This window comes from Alternaria incomplexa (assembly GCF_024043165.1).
Source record: "Alternaria incomplexa strain BMP 0042 chromosome Unknown scaffold_12, whole genome shotgun sequence".
Taxonomy (NCBI): Eukaryota; Fungi; Ascomycota; class Dothideomycetes; order Pleosporales; family Pleosporaceae; genus Alternaria; species Alternaria incomplexa.
In genome coordinates, this window is record NW_026249861.1 from 619850 (window position 1) to 635197 (window position 15348).

The 15348-nt window shown below is 54.8% G+C and overlaps 5 protein-coding genes across 5 annotated transcripts; 3 read left to right on the forward strand and 2 right to left on the reverse strand.

Moving 5' to 3' along the window:
• Positions 1-1023: 1023 nt before the first annotated feature.
• On the forward strand, positions 1024-4924 carry J4E90_008092 (uncharacterized protein; the record flags this gene model as incomplete). Its single annotated transcript, XM_051437622.1, has 2 exons — positions 1024-3854; positions 3904-4924. The coding sequence occupies 2 exons, from the start codon at positions 1024-1026 to the stop codon at positions 4922-4924; spliced, it is 3852 nt and encodes a 1283-aa protein (XP_051288433.1).
• Positions 4925-6133: 1209 nt separating this feature from the next.
• Positions 6134-6931, reverse strand: J4E90_008093 (uncharacterized protein; the record flags this gene model as incomplete). The annotated part of the gene is made up of 1 exon (XM_051437623.1): positions 6134-6931. The coding sequence occupies one exon, from the start codon at positions 6929-6931 to the stop codon at positions 6134-6136; it is 798 nt and encodes a 265-aa protein (XP_051288434.1).
• A 330-nt stretch (positions 6932-7261) lies between these two features.
• On the forward strand, positions 7262-8954 carry J4E90_008094 (uncharacterized protein; the record flags this gene model as incomplete). Its single annotated transcript, XM_051437624.1, has 3 exons — positions 7262-7341; positions 7486-8183; positions 8233-8954. The coding sequence occupies 3 exons, from the start codon at positions 7262-7264 to the stop codon at positions 8952-8954; spliced, it is 1500 nt and encodes a 499-aa protein (XP_051288435.1).
• Positions 8955-9357: 403 nt separating this feature from the next.
• J4E90_008095 (uncharacterized protein) lies at positions 9358-12435 on the reverse strand (the record flags this gene model as incomplete). Its single annotated transcript, XM_051437625.1, has 2 exons — positions 9358-12354; positions 12400-12435. The coding sequence occupies 2 exons, from the start codon at positions 12433-12435 to the stop codon at positions 9358-9360; spliced, it is 3033 nt and encodes a 1010-aa protein (XP_051288436.1).
• A 1712-nt stretch (positions 12436-14147) lies between these two features.
• J4E90_008096 (uncharacterized protein) lies at positions 14148-15170 on the forward strand (the record flags this gene model as incomplete). Its single annotated transcript, XM_051437626.1, has 2 exons — positions 14148-14980; positions 15029-15170. 2 exons carry the CDS (start codon positions 14148-14150, stop codon positions 15168-15170), a joined length of 975 nt encoding a protein of 324 aa, XP_051288437.1.
• Positions 15171-15348: the final 178 nt, after the last annotated feature.

Genomic DNA, 15348 nt, shown 5'->3' on the forward strand with positions numbered 1-15348 from the left:
ACCTAGTTGCACGTCTGATTCACGCGCAGAGTCCTTTGTAAGCGACGATGATTCGGCTTCCATGAAACGTGATCAGGCCTCCATCGTGTTTACGCCAAATCGCAGCCTCAACAAAGGAGATACTCAAATTGCATGGAAGTCTGCATTCATGCTGATCGTGTGTTTTGTGGCGGAGCAAACTCCTGCAGTGGATCTGCTACTACTTGGTCAGAAAAGAGGCATAGGGCTGACGCATTCGCACTCGTATGGACATATGATGTCGACGTGCCCAATCAGTCCGCGACACGCCGTCCCGTTGGTTTCTTGCTAACAGAGACGGACTATCACGGTTAGGACAGCGCGATCGAAATCTTGGCTAAATGGATAAACAGAAGTGGTCGGGATGTGGTGGTATCGAATCAAGAAATTCATCTCTTTCGGAGCGCAACCCATGTATCTTGCTCACACAACACACGCGACGACAGTGTCATGTGGGATGGTGGAGGACTTTTTAGCCGAGAACTCAGCGAGGCTTGTGAGTGGCGGGTCACGCGGATAAAGGAAAGCGAGCGGTCTGAAATGAAGCATGTCCTGCTGGTATTCCGGTAGAAGTCGCCAACTGCGACGTTGTCTCAGACGATGCGATGCATCGTGATGTGGAGCGATCTGGTGGTGGAGAGAAAAAGGAAAGGTGGCACTTAAGCCACATTTGGCAAGCGCGAGAAGTCGCGTCGCAAGTCGCGTGTCACGACCTCCAGAATCACGCGTAGTCCAAGCTTGTTCCAACCACGACACTTCCCCGCCATGTGCATGTGCAATTGAACGTATCCAGCCTTGCAAAATTATTACGTCTTTCGATATACATCTTCAGTACTTGCATTACGCGTTTAATACCCCTCCATCTGGGTTTCCTGGTCTACCCCATCTACGAAGACTTCACGCGGCCTCTACTTACGACCACCATCACATTTCAGAACATACGAACCGCCAGCGCCTCTTAACACCCATTTCTACGAGCCCAATCTAGGGACTTCAGCATACACCATGACTTCAGCATCAACATCCCCGACACGCGCAGTCGACGCGTCCGCGAAGCCTCGGCCAAAGCTGCTAGCAGCTCTGCGCAAAACCGTGGACTCTTCAGATAGCGAAGCCGGATCTGATAGTGACGCGTCTGCATCTGAGAATGACACAGCACCCACAATCAGCGCAAAGCCTTCCATAACAACACGTCGGGAGCCGGAGACAACGCAGGTTGACGAGGAAGACGAGAGCGATGGAGAAGACGCATACGAACTCATGAAGAAGAGGCTCGCTGCCAACAAGAGCTCATCAACAGCACAATCGGCCATCCCGCAGCAAGCACAGCAGGAAGCACCAATTGTCTCCACCATCGAAAGTAGCGAAGATGAGGACGCGATGCCTGTACGAGCGAACATCCGCAAACCAGCCACAACCCGGACGAAGACTGTAAGCCCTCGAGCATCCGCATCGCCAAGCGTACGATCACGACGATCCTCTCCAGGTCTCTTTGTGACTCCGGGTCCATCACCGGCTAAGAAGCCATCACGGCGATCAGCGAATGCCGGCTCAGACTCCGACGAGTCTTCGCGGCCCATCCATACTACCGACCTGCAAGAGCGGGTACGACGCATTCGAGAGGAAAGGTTGGCGAAACAGCGAGAGGAAGAAGCGCAGCAGGCACAATCTAAGAAGCTCGCACGACGGCTAGCAGATCAGGGCTCTGGCAGCGAGTCGGATGGCGAGAGCGGCAGGCGACTTACACAACAAGCGAAGCCAACCCGCAAAGCTGGCAAGAAGGCCCTGGAGGCAATGGCCCGCGACCAGCAGCGCATAAGCCGTAACATGCAGCTTACCCACCAAGCCAAGACAAAGAAGCGCTTCACGACCCAGGATCTTTTCAAGAAGTTCAACTACCAAGCGCCTAACGCCGAAGTCGTACCTCTCCCGACGCCAGAGGCCAGCTCAGCCCTTACATCGTCTGATGTAGAGGTAAACCAAATACAGGATACGCCACCGACGAGTCCCCAAAGACAAAATGCTACGGAAGAAAAGGGTGCTTCCTTAGATCAACAAACATCTACTACAGCGCCCGAAAGCAACATTCAGCCACCCGAGTCCGCGAGAGTGGACAAGGGCAAAGGGCGAGCACCCGAGTTCCAACACTTGCCGGTACATCCTTGGATGAAGCAGGCAGAGCCAGTCACTGTGCATACAGCGGCGGTGGAAACCAAAAAGACCTCCGACAGTGACATGGTGGAACTTTCGGACTCGGACGATGATGCAAAGGTGGAACAGCCCAAGAGCCGATTCCCCGTCTTTGACCGATTACCCACAAAGAAGGATAACGAGGCAGGGTCATTCGTACATCTTCGTGCTCTCGCTCAGTTGACCAAGTCACCACCGAAGGGCAAGAAGGGACAGAAGATAGTGACTCGTGGTGAGATGGAATTCGCCCTAGCTCAGAAGGCTCGCCAGCAGACTGCGAAGGCCAAAGAGGAGAGAATAGCCGACTTGATCAAGCGAGGCCACAACCCTGAGACCGAAGAGGAGAGGGAGAAGCGCCAAGAGGAGATCGACGACATGGTAGCAATGCTCGAGAAGCAAAGGCAGGAGGATCTTGAGCTAGCCAAAATGGAGAGGAAGGAGGCGAAGAAGAACGGCGAGACCATCGATGACCTTCCCTCCAGCGATGATGAAGACGGCGACTATGTCGGTAGCGGCGAGGAGGACGCCAATCAAGAAGAGGACGATGATCAAGAAGAAGCCGAGGTTGTTCTATCAGGCTCAGAAGATGAGCAGATGGAAGAGGACGCTGAAGACAATCCTCTCATCGACGGAATGGCTGACGAGGACCACGAGCCAGAGGAGACAGTGCAAGCCCAGAACGCCAACGAAGATGTTGATATGGAAGACGAAGATGCCATCGCTCCTGTCCGAAGGCAAACTATCAACCGTGCCCGCAACCGAGTCGTTGACGATGACGACGATGATGATGCAGAGGCTCCTAGGCCTGCCACACCCACTCAACCAGCAACTCAAACCGACGCAATGGCCGCCTTTGGGTTCGGCAATGCGAACACCGGCATAGGCCTCACACAGATGTTTGCAGGCACCATGGCCGAGTTGGAGTCTGACTCCCAACCCGCTGCCGTTATCAACACCGAACAAGACTCTTTAGAGTTCCTACGAAATCTGCCCGACACCCAGCCCGCCGCAAACTTTAGCCAGGCTTCAGAATTTGTAGTCCCCAACAGTCAGACTTTGATGTCGCCGCAGAAGCAAACACAGACTGGTGACGAGTCTCAATTCAGCATGGGGATCAGCCAAGTCGTCAGGACTTCCCCCGTATTCTCGCGGACCCAGGTCGAAGACTTTGAACCAACACAGGATGCAGGCTTCTCCTTCTCTCGGTCCCCAGCAGGCCTTGCCCCGCCACCATCAACAACCGACACCGTCATGGTGCCCATTGCTGAGTCGCCCATCAAGCAGAAGGGCAAGCTTCAACGTGGACGGCGAGAGGCTGCTGTTGAGCTCTCTGACGTTGAAGACGACTTGATCGATGCTGAGGACGAGAGCGAGGACGACATCCAACGCCCTCCTAAGCTCAGCAAAGATGCTTTCATGAAAATGCAGCAAGCAGCTAAGAAGGCCAAGGCAGCTGAGGAATTCGACAAGAAGAAGAGTATGGCGAGAGAAGCCGTCATGGAACAAGCTGAGGAGTCTGAGGACGAATACGCCGGGCTCGGAGGAGCCAGTGACGATGAGGAAGGCGAGGAAGACGAAGACCTCAAGGACATGATTGACCACAACGACGTCAAAGTCAACGAGCGCCAGATTGCCGCTTTCTACGCGTAAGTTCAACTTCCATCTACATGTTATGTCAATACTAATGCAATGCAGTGACAAGACCAAGAAAGATGACGAAAAGCACCTCGCCGAGCTCTACAAGAAGATGCAGAGGAAGGGTGGCCTTCGCAGAGGTGGTGGCGGCTATGACGGCTTTGACATGTCTGACTCCGAAGACGAGGCCGAGTTGCGCCAGCGCAAGAAGCGCGCTGCTTTCCAAAAGCAGACCAACGCTTTGTTACAGGACCAGAAGGTCAAGGCGCTTGCCGACGATGACAAGAAGAAGGCGTTCTTCAAGACACTAGCTGACTTCGACGACGAAGGCGAGTACGACTATCTCAATATGCCCGAGAAGGAGCCGGGCATGAACGACTCGCAGTCGCAGTCGCAAGAGGAAGTGCAAGGCGACGTCATCGCCGTCCCAGACTCCCAGGCCGCCTCTCAAAACTTATCGGCACCAAACAGCCCACTCAAGCGCAAGTCTCAAGACTCCCAAAAGGAGAACCGACCACCCCCACACATGCGCCGCACAACAGCATCCGAGAGCCTCGCGCGCAAGCCCCTCACGGCCGACGACGTCAGAGACTCCATCTCAGAGCTCATCGAAGACACGCGCATCGTAATCCCAGACTCGCAGCTCTCGGACGCAGAAGACGACCACGAACCCGCCTTCGTCTCCGCAGCGCGCAAACCCATCATCGACCGCCTGACTCTAAGTCGGCAATCCACAGTCGAAGAGTCTGTGAGCGCAGACACCAATCTCGCTTTCCATGCTCCATCGCGCGCAGCTGCGACACCGGGCTTCCGCGTTCCGTCGCTCATACGCCAGGCAACTAGTAATCTGTCTGTCAGTAGCGAACGGTCCGCAGGTAGCAGTGCGCCGAAGGAGAGTGGGGTGAGGAGAGGAGGTACGGGACGGAGCAACATACATGCCCAGGCGCGAGAGGCGGAGCGGAGGGCGTTGCTGGAGAAGAAGGAGGGGAAGCGGAAGGAGGCGCTGAGGAAGAAAGTTGAGGGTGGGAGGAAGCAAGGAATGAGGAGTGTGCTTAGCGATCTTGGTGGTGGGTTTGAGTAGGTGTTGCGGAGGTGATGTTTTCAGCATGTACGCACGTGGTGTTGGGTGTTATGTAGTGCGCTAGATAGGTATCACTTCGCTGTAGCTTTTTCTCTATACTTATCTACCATTTCTAAACTTACCTCCACAGCCTATCCCTACTCTCCTCCTTCAATGCCCTCGCACGCATAATGCACCTTTAATTTCTAACTGCTAACCTCTTGCATCCCGAACTAACTGAGTTCCACCGCCTACACCCTAGCTATACATAATTAAAGTGTCGCTCGTACTACAACATGCAAAAAAAAAAATTAGCAAAAATAACAGATCAATGGAACAGGCCCCTGCCTCCGCCAGTTCGATGATTCACTCTCAAACGTTACTCGAGCACACCCAGCCAAGGGACGTCTCCCTTAGCCGGACGACTCAGGTGCCATATACCCGCTAAGCAAGCCTAGCAGGTACATGATACCCGACGCCCCTTATGGGGATGAATCTCCCATCTGTTATGTGTCACTGAGAGGGATCGAACCTCTAACCTAACCCGAGTTGGGTCGGTTGGCAGTACTTTGTGTTGTGCCGGACATTTGTTTTGATAGAAAATTGTCGAAGTAAGTGGTATATATTAGGAGAGAGAGAGGGAGTTAGTAGAGGTTAAAGTAAATGGGATTGATGGGGTGGTGGGAAGAGTGGGTGGCAGCGTTGTTGTGGTGATGGCGGCGTTGTTGTGGTGGTGAGAGCGTGTTTTGGTGGAGTGGGAGCTTAAGTGAAGGTGAAAGCGAGAAATGGGGAAAATCGCGCAGTTGGCTGAGGGACGTGTGAGGTATGAACATCAACATTGAAATCAGAGGATAGAAGAGAAGAGGAAAGATTGACGTGTTGAAGTGAGGAAGCTGAGTATCAAATGTTTAAGACTTTTGACTAGAGGGCAAAGAAGGTAAAGGGAGCATCGCCAACAGAAGAATGAAACCCTCATCACCCTGACCAGCATCGGTATCAAAGAAGACAAGGAAGAGACTGGCGTATAAAAGCGAGGAAGTTGAGCAACAAATGTGTGAGATGCTTGGCTTGAAAGCGAATGTGGTAAAGGAAGCATCGCCAACGGTATCGCCGACAGAAGAATGAAGCCCTCACCACCCCTCACCTGAAGGAAGAAAGTAAACGGAATAGCCAGGCATGCGTGTCAAATATGTTACAGTATATACAAGATCGTCTCAGTCATACATCACACTATACACGTTCACTCACCCAAATGGCGCCTCTACATCCTCCTCTTATAACTTCATTCAGCAAATCATAGGGCTTCGCGCTTTTGGCATCATTCTCCACCGCATGGTCCAGGTGCTCTAGCTCTTCATCTCTAATGCGCCGCAGCTCAACCACCAACTTGTCCAGCTCGGGCCCCAGACTCTCACCCCGCTGCTCGCACTTGTTCGCCCAGTCGAGCAGCACGCGTACCTGCTCATTGTAGTGGTTGCCGATCTCCGTCTCAACAGCCTCTGTGCATGCCATGGCGGCCTCGCGGCCCATGACAGCGGTCGACCACCCGAGCATGCTGGCGGCGGCGGTCCATATGGGCGTCATTGCGGTGGGTCGTATGCGGTGCTTGGAAATGACCTCGTTGAAGAACTTGTAGTGGCCGGCTTCTTGGTCGTACATGTGTTTCATCAGCGGTCGCAAGTGCGGGTGTGACCGTGTGAGGACGGGGGATTGGGCAGCGTAGATGAGGATGGCGGCGAGTTCACCCGTCTGGTTCACTCGCAGCGCGGAAGAGAGGAACTCCTGCTGCTGCTGTGACAGCGGCCGTATGGGTTTGCCATCTTTCTGCGTCTGCAGTGAAGGCGGTGATTGCGCGGAGTCGGGCTGTGAAGGCGGGGGTTGGGGTGCGGAGGCGGTGCTGGCCAGGCGTGACGTTTGGCGTGGTGGGCATGTAGTACTGGGGGCAAGAAAGTCGAGCACAGGGTATTGGAGGCTGCGACGGGCCACATTGCGCGATAATGCCCGCGGTGAGAGCAATATGGGAGACATGTTCCAGGCCGGGCTATGGTGCAGTACAGGTAATACGGGTGAACAGGTGAAGGGGCGAAGCTATTGTTCTCGAATTCAGTGAGTCGGACAATAGGCGGGTGAGGTATGATGCGCTCAAGGCACGCTAACACGGCCCACTTTTCAACGCGGCATGGCCTGAGCTCAACGAGCGTTTCCCCGACCTTTGGACTTCCCACGTTCTTCTTTCATCCTCTTCCCCCCTAATCACGCCCAAATTCACTCACGGCACCCTCTGCGACACCGGGTCCGTCTCCAACGCGCCTCCACGATCCAGAAATCACCGCGAAATCCTCGCCAATCCCACTCAACATGTCGGCCGATGATATCGACGACGAGCTCTTCGCCCTGGCTGGCGGTGACGAAGATGCAGACGTCGAAGAAGGCGAGGCGTGAGTACCATCTCTCACCTATCATTATCCTCCTCTGCCTCTGCCTCGCTCCTTTCCCTCGCTCCTCTCCTCTCCGTTCCGCTCCGCTCTGTTCTCCACCGACCGCTCAACCCCCTACCGCAACATGGCGCTGACTCCACGTAGCTCGTCGCCCGCAGCCTCGTCGCCAAACTCGCTGGGTTCCGACGCCATGGACGAGTCGGATTCAGATCGTGACGATGACGTACCAGAGCGCTCCGCAGACGTCCCCTACCCCCTAGAGGGCAAGTACATCGACGAATCAGACAAGCGCCGCATCCTGGGCCTATCGCAGCTGGAGCGGGAAGAGATCCTCGGTCAGCGTGCCGAGGAGATGAGCAGCGCCAACTTCAAGGCTGAGCTCGCCAGGCGCGCCGCCAACGTCCAGAACGACAGGAAGCGCAAGGCTGATTCTGAAGACGCCGACGAGCGCAGGAGCACTCGCCCCAAGGTACAACCGCGGAAGAACGAGAAGCTCGAGGCATACAAGCGTGAGCGAGAGCAGCGTGGCCAGCAACGACAGCGCAACGACGACCGACGCAGTGGCCGCAGGCGGTCCAGCTCGGGAGATCGTGACGGTGGCTCAGACGTTGACGCTGATGGTGAGAGCGACGTGGAGTGGGACGACCGAGCACCAGAGAAGGCTCGCGAAGAGCTGCCTGCCACCCTCCGCGATTTCGAGTCGGTTCGTGTTGGTCGCGGGTTCTTCTCAGAAGTCTGCTTCCACCCAGGCTTTGAGGAGGCTCTGACTGGCGCATTCGGACGTGTGGGCGTCGGCCAGGACTCACAACGGCGGACTCTGTACAAGATGGCGCAAATCAAGGGTATGCACGACACCGGCTGTGCTACAAACTATGCTAACATGTTATCCAGGCTTCTCAGCTGGCAAACCGTACGTTTTTGACGGCAAAGACGGTAAGCGCGTCGCGACCGATCAATACGTTATTGCGCAACACGGCTCCGTGAAGAAGGACTACCAGTTCCAATTCATGTCGAACCAGCGCTTCACCGAGAACGACCTCGACACCTACCGGCAATCCCTCATAGAGACCAACGCCAAGGTCCCCACACAATCTTTCCTCCAGCGCAAATACGACGACCTCAAGGCGCTCCAAAACCACCACTGGACCGACGCCGACATCAGCGCGCGCATCGCAAAGTCGAAGAAGTACGCCCACCTCCTCAACCGCCCCAACGCCGACGCCCAGCCCAAGATCGCAACCCAATCAGAAACAGCCGCCGCCCGCATCGCCGAACTGAACCGCAAGAATCGCATCCAGGAAGCCGAGCGCGTGCGCAAAGCGCAGTTCGACCAACAGCGCCAGAAGAAGATGGAGCAGAAGAAGGAACTTGCTAGGCGCAAGGCCGAGGAAGAAGCTCGCAAGGCGCAGGAGGAAGAGGCGCTCAAGAAGAGCAACAACCTGGATGTTGATGCCCTATTCGATGGCGATGGCTCCAGCAGAGCGAACACCCCGAACCCGCAGCAGCCGCAGAAGAAGAAGACGGAGCGGAAAGGTCTGCCCACGTTTAGGAAGCCGAAGATGGATGATGATATCATTGCTAGTATGGATATTGGCATGGATATTGAGATTTGAGCTGCTTGCCAAACGTGGGGTTAGTTCTTGCTTGGGTGCTAGTGTTGGGCTTTGGCTTGCCTTCTTCTTTTCCAGCTTGGTCTTTCTGTTATAGACGATGACACCAAAAGCTTGCACGTTTTGGTTCTTAGCATTGCGTGGTGTTTGAGGTTGCCGGCTGCCCCTGAGACCCATGGGTGAATGAGTGTCTTGGGTATTATGGTGTTTCGTGCCAGTATTTGGTATACATTCTCGAATTAGTATTATATACCAAAGACCTTTATTTTCGAGATCAACTCGCACACTTCATGTCATACCAATAAGACTACATCACATCAAGTCGAACCCCAACTCGAATGCTGAAAACCTTGTAGATTCCACAACACTCTCACAACCGCTACTTCCCCAATATCTACGTCTACGTCTACGTCTCAAAAACCTGTTCCACATCCCCAAAATCGCCGCGCTCCCTACAATCCCAATACCCGTCCTTCCCACCTTTCAACCGCCAAACCTCCTCATCGCCCAACGCCGCCGCCTCGACAGGCCCCACCTTGGTAAACCACCTAGGCTGCCACTCCTGGCCATGTTCCTCCAACACACGCCTACGACTCCGCTGACGCTCTTCCAGCTTCGCCTTCAGCGCCTCGGCTTTATCTACATCACCGTCTTCCAACGCGCGCTGGTCAGGTCGCAAGCGGGAATCAGTGGGCGCCATGCGATCCTGCTCGATGGACGTGACTTGATTCAGTGCAGCAGCGAAAGTAGTAAGCCCGTAGTGTTTTTCTGCTTTGTCAACCAGATCACCTGTTTTCCAGATCGTTTTTCCAGTGGGTTGGCCCGAGGATGTGAGTTGGAGATCTGATGTCCATTTTCCTGTTAGACCCATGGGTAGAACGGAACCTGAAGCATCGAAGACCTGGACGGAGACTTCTTCTGAACGGCCAGCGAACATGCCACCCGCTTTGAATGTGCAGACGGCTTTTGCGCCGGTGGTTTCAGAGATGATGGTCATGGTGCCAGAGGGCTCGAGGTACTTCTCACCCGCGATGACGTTGCGCAGGTAGGATGTAGCGAGCGTCCAGGAGTAGTGTTCGCCTGAGGCGTGGAGGAAGATGCGGACGCGGCCTTCGGTGTTGATTTCAGCGCTCTTGCCCCAGAACTTTTGCATGGGCGTGGGGGATTGCACAAAGGTCCATTCGTTGGCTTCGGCTTGGCAAGCCATGCGGACGGGGCGGTGGACGACCTTCTCGGCGAAGAAGCGGAAGCCTTTGTCTTCGCGGACGAGTTCGTACGTTTCGCCTAGCATGGGGTTGAAGGGCTTGCGGATGGCGCGGTCTTTGACGCGGGCGTTGCTGAAAGCTGATATGGCGAAGGCGGCCATGTAGGCGAGGCGCTCGCCGTTGTCTGGAGTTGCGGTTACTGCGGCGTCGAGCAGCTCGCTGTATTCCAGTTGCTCTGCCAGTCGTTGTAGCGCGGATGTGGGCTCGTTCGCTGAGACCGGCATGGCAATGGTTGACAAGTCTTTGCCGACATTCTTTCTGAAGAACGCGATGAGGCTTGGAGGTTGAACCTTCGGGGCTGGAACCGTCCCCCGACGTTTCACAGGGTCAAGCGGCAGAGGTGTGAGCGACTTGGGTCGTGTAGGGAAGAGCGCTGGAGTAGTTTCCCGTGACATGCGAGGTCGATCCAGCATTCCCACACTGCCATTCTCTGAGGAAGACTCCGACTCGCCATCTGAATCGGCATCTGGTGACTGCTCACGTTCGCGGCTATCCTCTTGGCTGTCACGTCGGATAGTCAGAAGCTGGGACTTGCTCGCGTCGCCATCTGGAGCATCGAAGAACTCATCTACAGACTCGGCCACTGAGTCAAAGCTGTGACGTGATCCTACAGCAGAAAGAGGTGCAGCCGGGGGCATCCGTCTTTGTTTGCTCTCGCTAATCAGATCAGCAAAGTCCCTGACAACAGAGTCTAGGTCTCGGAGTAGAGCCATGCAGTTGTCGTGAACGCTCTCCTCATGTGGAATGCTTGCGGAACTCATCATGGTGCTCGCGCGTCCATTGCGTTTGGGTACGGCAAGAGTGCCATTACCTGCCGCATTGGAGGCACCAGGAGGGACGGCACCAGGCGACGCAACTCCTACTTGCGCTGACACACTCCTCTTGAAAATGCCGGCGGACGGACTCTGAGTGCCGGAACTGCTCGGCTTGCGCTTCCAGAAAGCCATCTTCTCAGGGGCCTTTTGTTCGGGGAAGTAGTCACCCGCCTCGTCGTTGGACGGCGTTGGGGAGAGACTATCACCCATGTTTCTGACGCTCATCGCAGACGATGCGTTGTACTTTGGATCGGTATCCTGAGCTAACCTCCGTACTGCATCTCGTGTACCTGAGACTCTGCCAACCAGAGCCTCGACTCTTGCCCATTCGTTCTCTTCGGCTGAATTCAGAACGTGTGGGAGGCTCTGGTATGGGCTGTTCTTGATTTGTAGGGTCGGAGAAGCAACTGCCCCCCTATCCGAAGCGGTTCTTGAGGCGCGATCGAGCGCGTTCTTCCACATCTGAAAGTCCTTCTCATTGTTTGCTCGCAGCTGCCAGATCTCAGCGCCAGAATCGACGGAGATCTCTCGCGTCTCCTCGTTCGCGCCCACAGCCGCCAGGGACAAGGGTATGGCTCCTCGCAGTGCAGAAGAATGGTCGTTCCGGTAGTAGGAGAGCGTTGAGGATGTGAAGTCCAAAGAGAAGAATCTCCTGGCATAGCCCTGGTTCCTCTTTCTCCTCTTCTTCTGCAGCACTCCTGTGAGGAACGAGGAGCCGGAAAGACTGCCTTGTTTCTGCCCATATTGTGATTTCGGTCGCTCGGCGTAGGCTTGCGGTAGGGATTCGGAGGATTCGATGGGGCCCATTGAGGGGCTCGACTTCGGGAGGCTGATGGTGCTCGCGCCCGCCATAGCCTGCGCGTAGTGCATGTGATGACCAGACTTGGGCGCCGCGTTGGTCGGATATGTCATGAGGACGAAGGTGGCAGTTTTTGACACGGTCTTGGAGAAGGTGTTGTCAAAGACCAGTCCGTACATGCCACCCTCGCCTGGTGGCACGTCGTATGTGCCCATGGATACCAAATCAGCCTCGCATTTCCCATGCCAATGCACTTGCCGCAGCCCAATAGCCGCCAGCTTGTCTAAAACGACTGTTCTGTCATTCCGCGACGTCGAAGCTCCGCGTCCGCGTGTTGTAGGTGGTTCGAGGGTAGGCGTGCCGGGCCCGGATTCGACGAGCGCAGAGGTGGGCAGCTGGGGAGTTGCGCCGGTAGCTGTTCCGGGGTGCTTGAAGATGCCGAAGTTGAGCGACTTCTTGTGGGGTTGGACGCTCCAGGAGATGGTGTGGCCTGACGAGACATTGACCCATCTTACAAGGTACGACTGCCTTCAGTCAGCGAGGAAGCGCGACGTGGATGCTGTACATACCTTGCTATGCACCTCGATGTTCTCCATTCCCGCCATTGCTGGATCTTGCTACTACAACTCTCTTTGTTATGCGTCAAGGTGGTCGTGGTGGTGAATCTTGGTACAAACACGCGGGGTGCAGGCGTGTAGCGCAAGCGTGTATAAATGTCTGGCGGTGGAGCGAATGCAGGGATCGACGGTGACGATGGTGACGATGTTTCCTAGCAGCCGGGCATTTCGGAAGTCGGATTGCTAAGGGTCGGGCGGGTGTTCGGTGCCTTGTCAGCTTTCACGGGCGCGCTGGTGACGATGTTGTCGACTCGGAATGCGGATTGCTGCGAAGCCAAATAGCAGAGCGCCGATCTGGGGGTAATTTGACCCTTTTCTGGTTCCAGACTGTTCAAGAGTACTAAGGGGAACTACCACGTTGCTTCTTTGTAGCAGCTGTACGAAAAAATGCAGCGCAACGGGCAGACGATGTTCCAATGCTTGGATGACATGTGTCGACGCGGGCGGTCTACGCGGGCGGCTGGTAGCCAGGGTCTTCAGCCTTACTACGCCATCTTTTCCTCAGCCACGCCTTTTCCACCCATAGCTACTCGACTGACCGGCTTTCTAGCCACACAGTTTGCGATATTTACCCGTCTTTCTTCCATCCTGTTTCGCATGCGACGCAGCATGGGAAAGCACGTCTTCGCTGCGCCCACGCCCTCTGACGCATTTCTCATGTGCATCCTGCTTCGGCCGATGGATCCTTTCCTGCTTTCCGACTCCCGCATCATCCCGTTCCATCCGACTGATATCGTACCTGACTACGGCCGAATGTTTTCTGGCTTCTGAATCTCGTGACAGAGGTCCGCTGGCTGCCGGTACGAAGTACGCCGGTCGCATTGCTATACGTGTATACGAGCGCTGATTGAGTGCCTGCGCCGCGCCCCACCCTCACAGCCGACCCTCAGGGCCAGTTCTCTGGCAAATGCAACTACACCGCCAGGCGCTTTTTGATACAGTTTCTTCCCTTTTCGCTTCTCTCCCAGAAACACTTTCACTCAGTCTTTGCTTCATCCCAATATTGTTGTCGTTCTGAGATGGTGGGACTGCACCCACTCCCTTCACGCGGACGGGACCTTGGAGACGCACACCATAACGCGTTTACATACCCCAGGAGGACACATTAATTCGCCTACTCTCTCATCTGAGCTTGAACATTCAGGAGTCATGAAGACCGCGCCATGGCATTGTTGCATGCATCTCACAACGTCTACTGCACTGACCTCGCGCCAGAAGTTTCTACCAGCCACCCTGTGTCAAGGTAAGCACAGGTACAAACATCGCACGTGTTTCATATCCATTCAGATCAGTAATCTGGAGTACAACTCCAATATCGCGCGTCGACGATGATGCTCACCGACCCACTATACCCGTTACAACACGGAGCGTCACCCTCTTCGGACCTCGTTCCGGGCAAGCATTCTACGCGCACTACTCACGCGCAAGCCGTTAGTGCATCACAAACGTCCTTCCAAAATTATTCCGCGAGCGACTCAGTGTAGTATGCGCTCTAGTTGCAATATGTGGGGTGTTCGCATACGTCAAGTAATCTCGAGCAATTTACCTCGTTCGCACCTGTAGATCGTCTGGTCGGGGACCCGGATTAGTTGGGTACTGGTGTGATTCTGTCCTTATTATACTTAACATGCCGTGCTCTCTTCAATGTTTACTTCCTAGCTACCTTCATTCTGTGTGAACTGCAGAAAACGGACACCACGATGGTCAAGTCAATTACCCTCGCGCTATCCCTAGCAACTACCACCCTCGCAGCTCCATACACAAACAGTTCATCATGGTCAGACTGGAAAAATGTCAAACAACTCTTCGTCTTCGGTGATTCCTACACACAAACCGGCTTCGACGTAAACGGAACACAGCCCAGCCCCTCAAACCCGTTCGGTAACCCGGCGTACCCCGGCTACACGTCCTCCAACGGACCCAACTGGGTCGGCTTCCTCTCTACGACCTACAATGCCAGCAACCTACTGACTTACAACATGGCCTACGGTGGCGCTACCGTTGACTCCGACCTCGTGACACCATATGCCCCCACCGTCATCAGCATGAAGAACCAAGTCCGCACGGAGTTCCTCCCCACATACGGTGCCCACCCAGATACCGCACCCTGGACGTCATCCTCCTCACTATTCGCCTTCTTCATCGGCATCAACGACGTAGGAAACAGCTGGTGGCTCAACAATGCCACGCTTTACGACACCATCTTCTCCGTCTACGCCGACCTCCTCGACGACGTGTATGAGACTGGGGCGCGCAACTTCTTGTTTCTGAGCGTACCGCCTGTCAATCTTGCGCCGTTGACGCTGAACCAGGATGATGGGGGGTATGCGGTGGAGAACGAGGGGAAGGTCATCCTAGATTGGAACAAGAGGCTGGGGGAGATGGTTGATGAGTTTCAGGCGAATCATAGCGGGACGAAGGTGTTTGTGCATGATACGTGGGGGTTGTTCAACAAGGTTATTGAGGACCCCGCGAGCTATGAGCAGACGGCTGGATTGAAGAATGTCACGGGCTACTGTGCGGCCTATATGAAGTAAGTACTGCTTGGATATGACAGAGACAGTTGCTAACAGATTGAAAGTGGAACGCCAGATTGGTACACTAAGGATGCTTCGTGCGAGTACCCGGTTAACGAGTACTTGTGGCTTAACGAGCTACATCCTACCTTCCCTATCCATAATGCTACGGCGGCTTCGATTGCGGACTTGTTGAGCAAAGAGTAGAGTACGCACAGAAGGAGAGTCAGATGATAGGGTAACTTGAAGTATCATTGTATAAAGGTAAGCGTCACAGCACCAATGGAAAAGATATTAAGAAGGACGATCGATTCAGAAACGCCGTGAAACTATTATTACCAGCTAACTGACTGACACAAAGAAAGAAAAGTGTGAACTTTTGTAA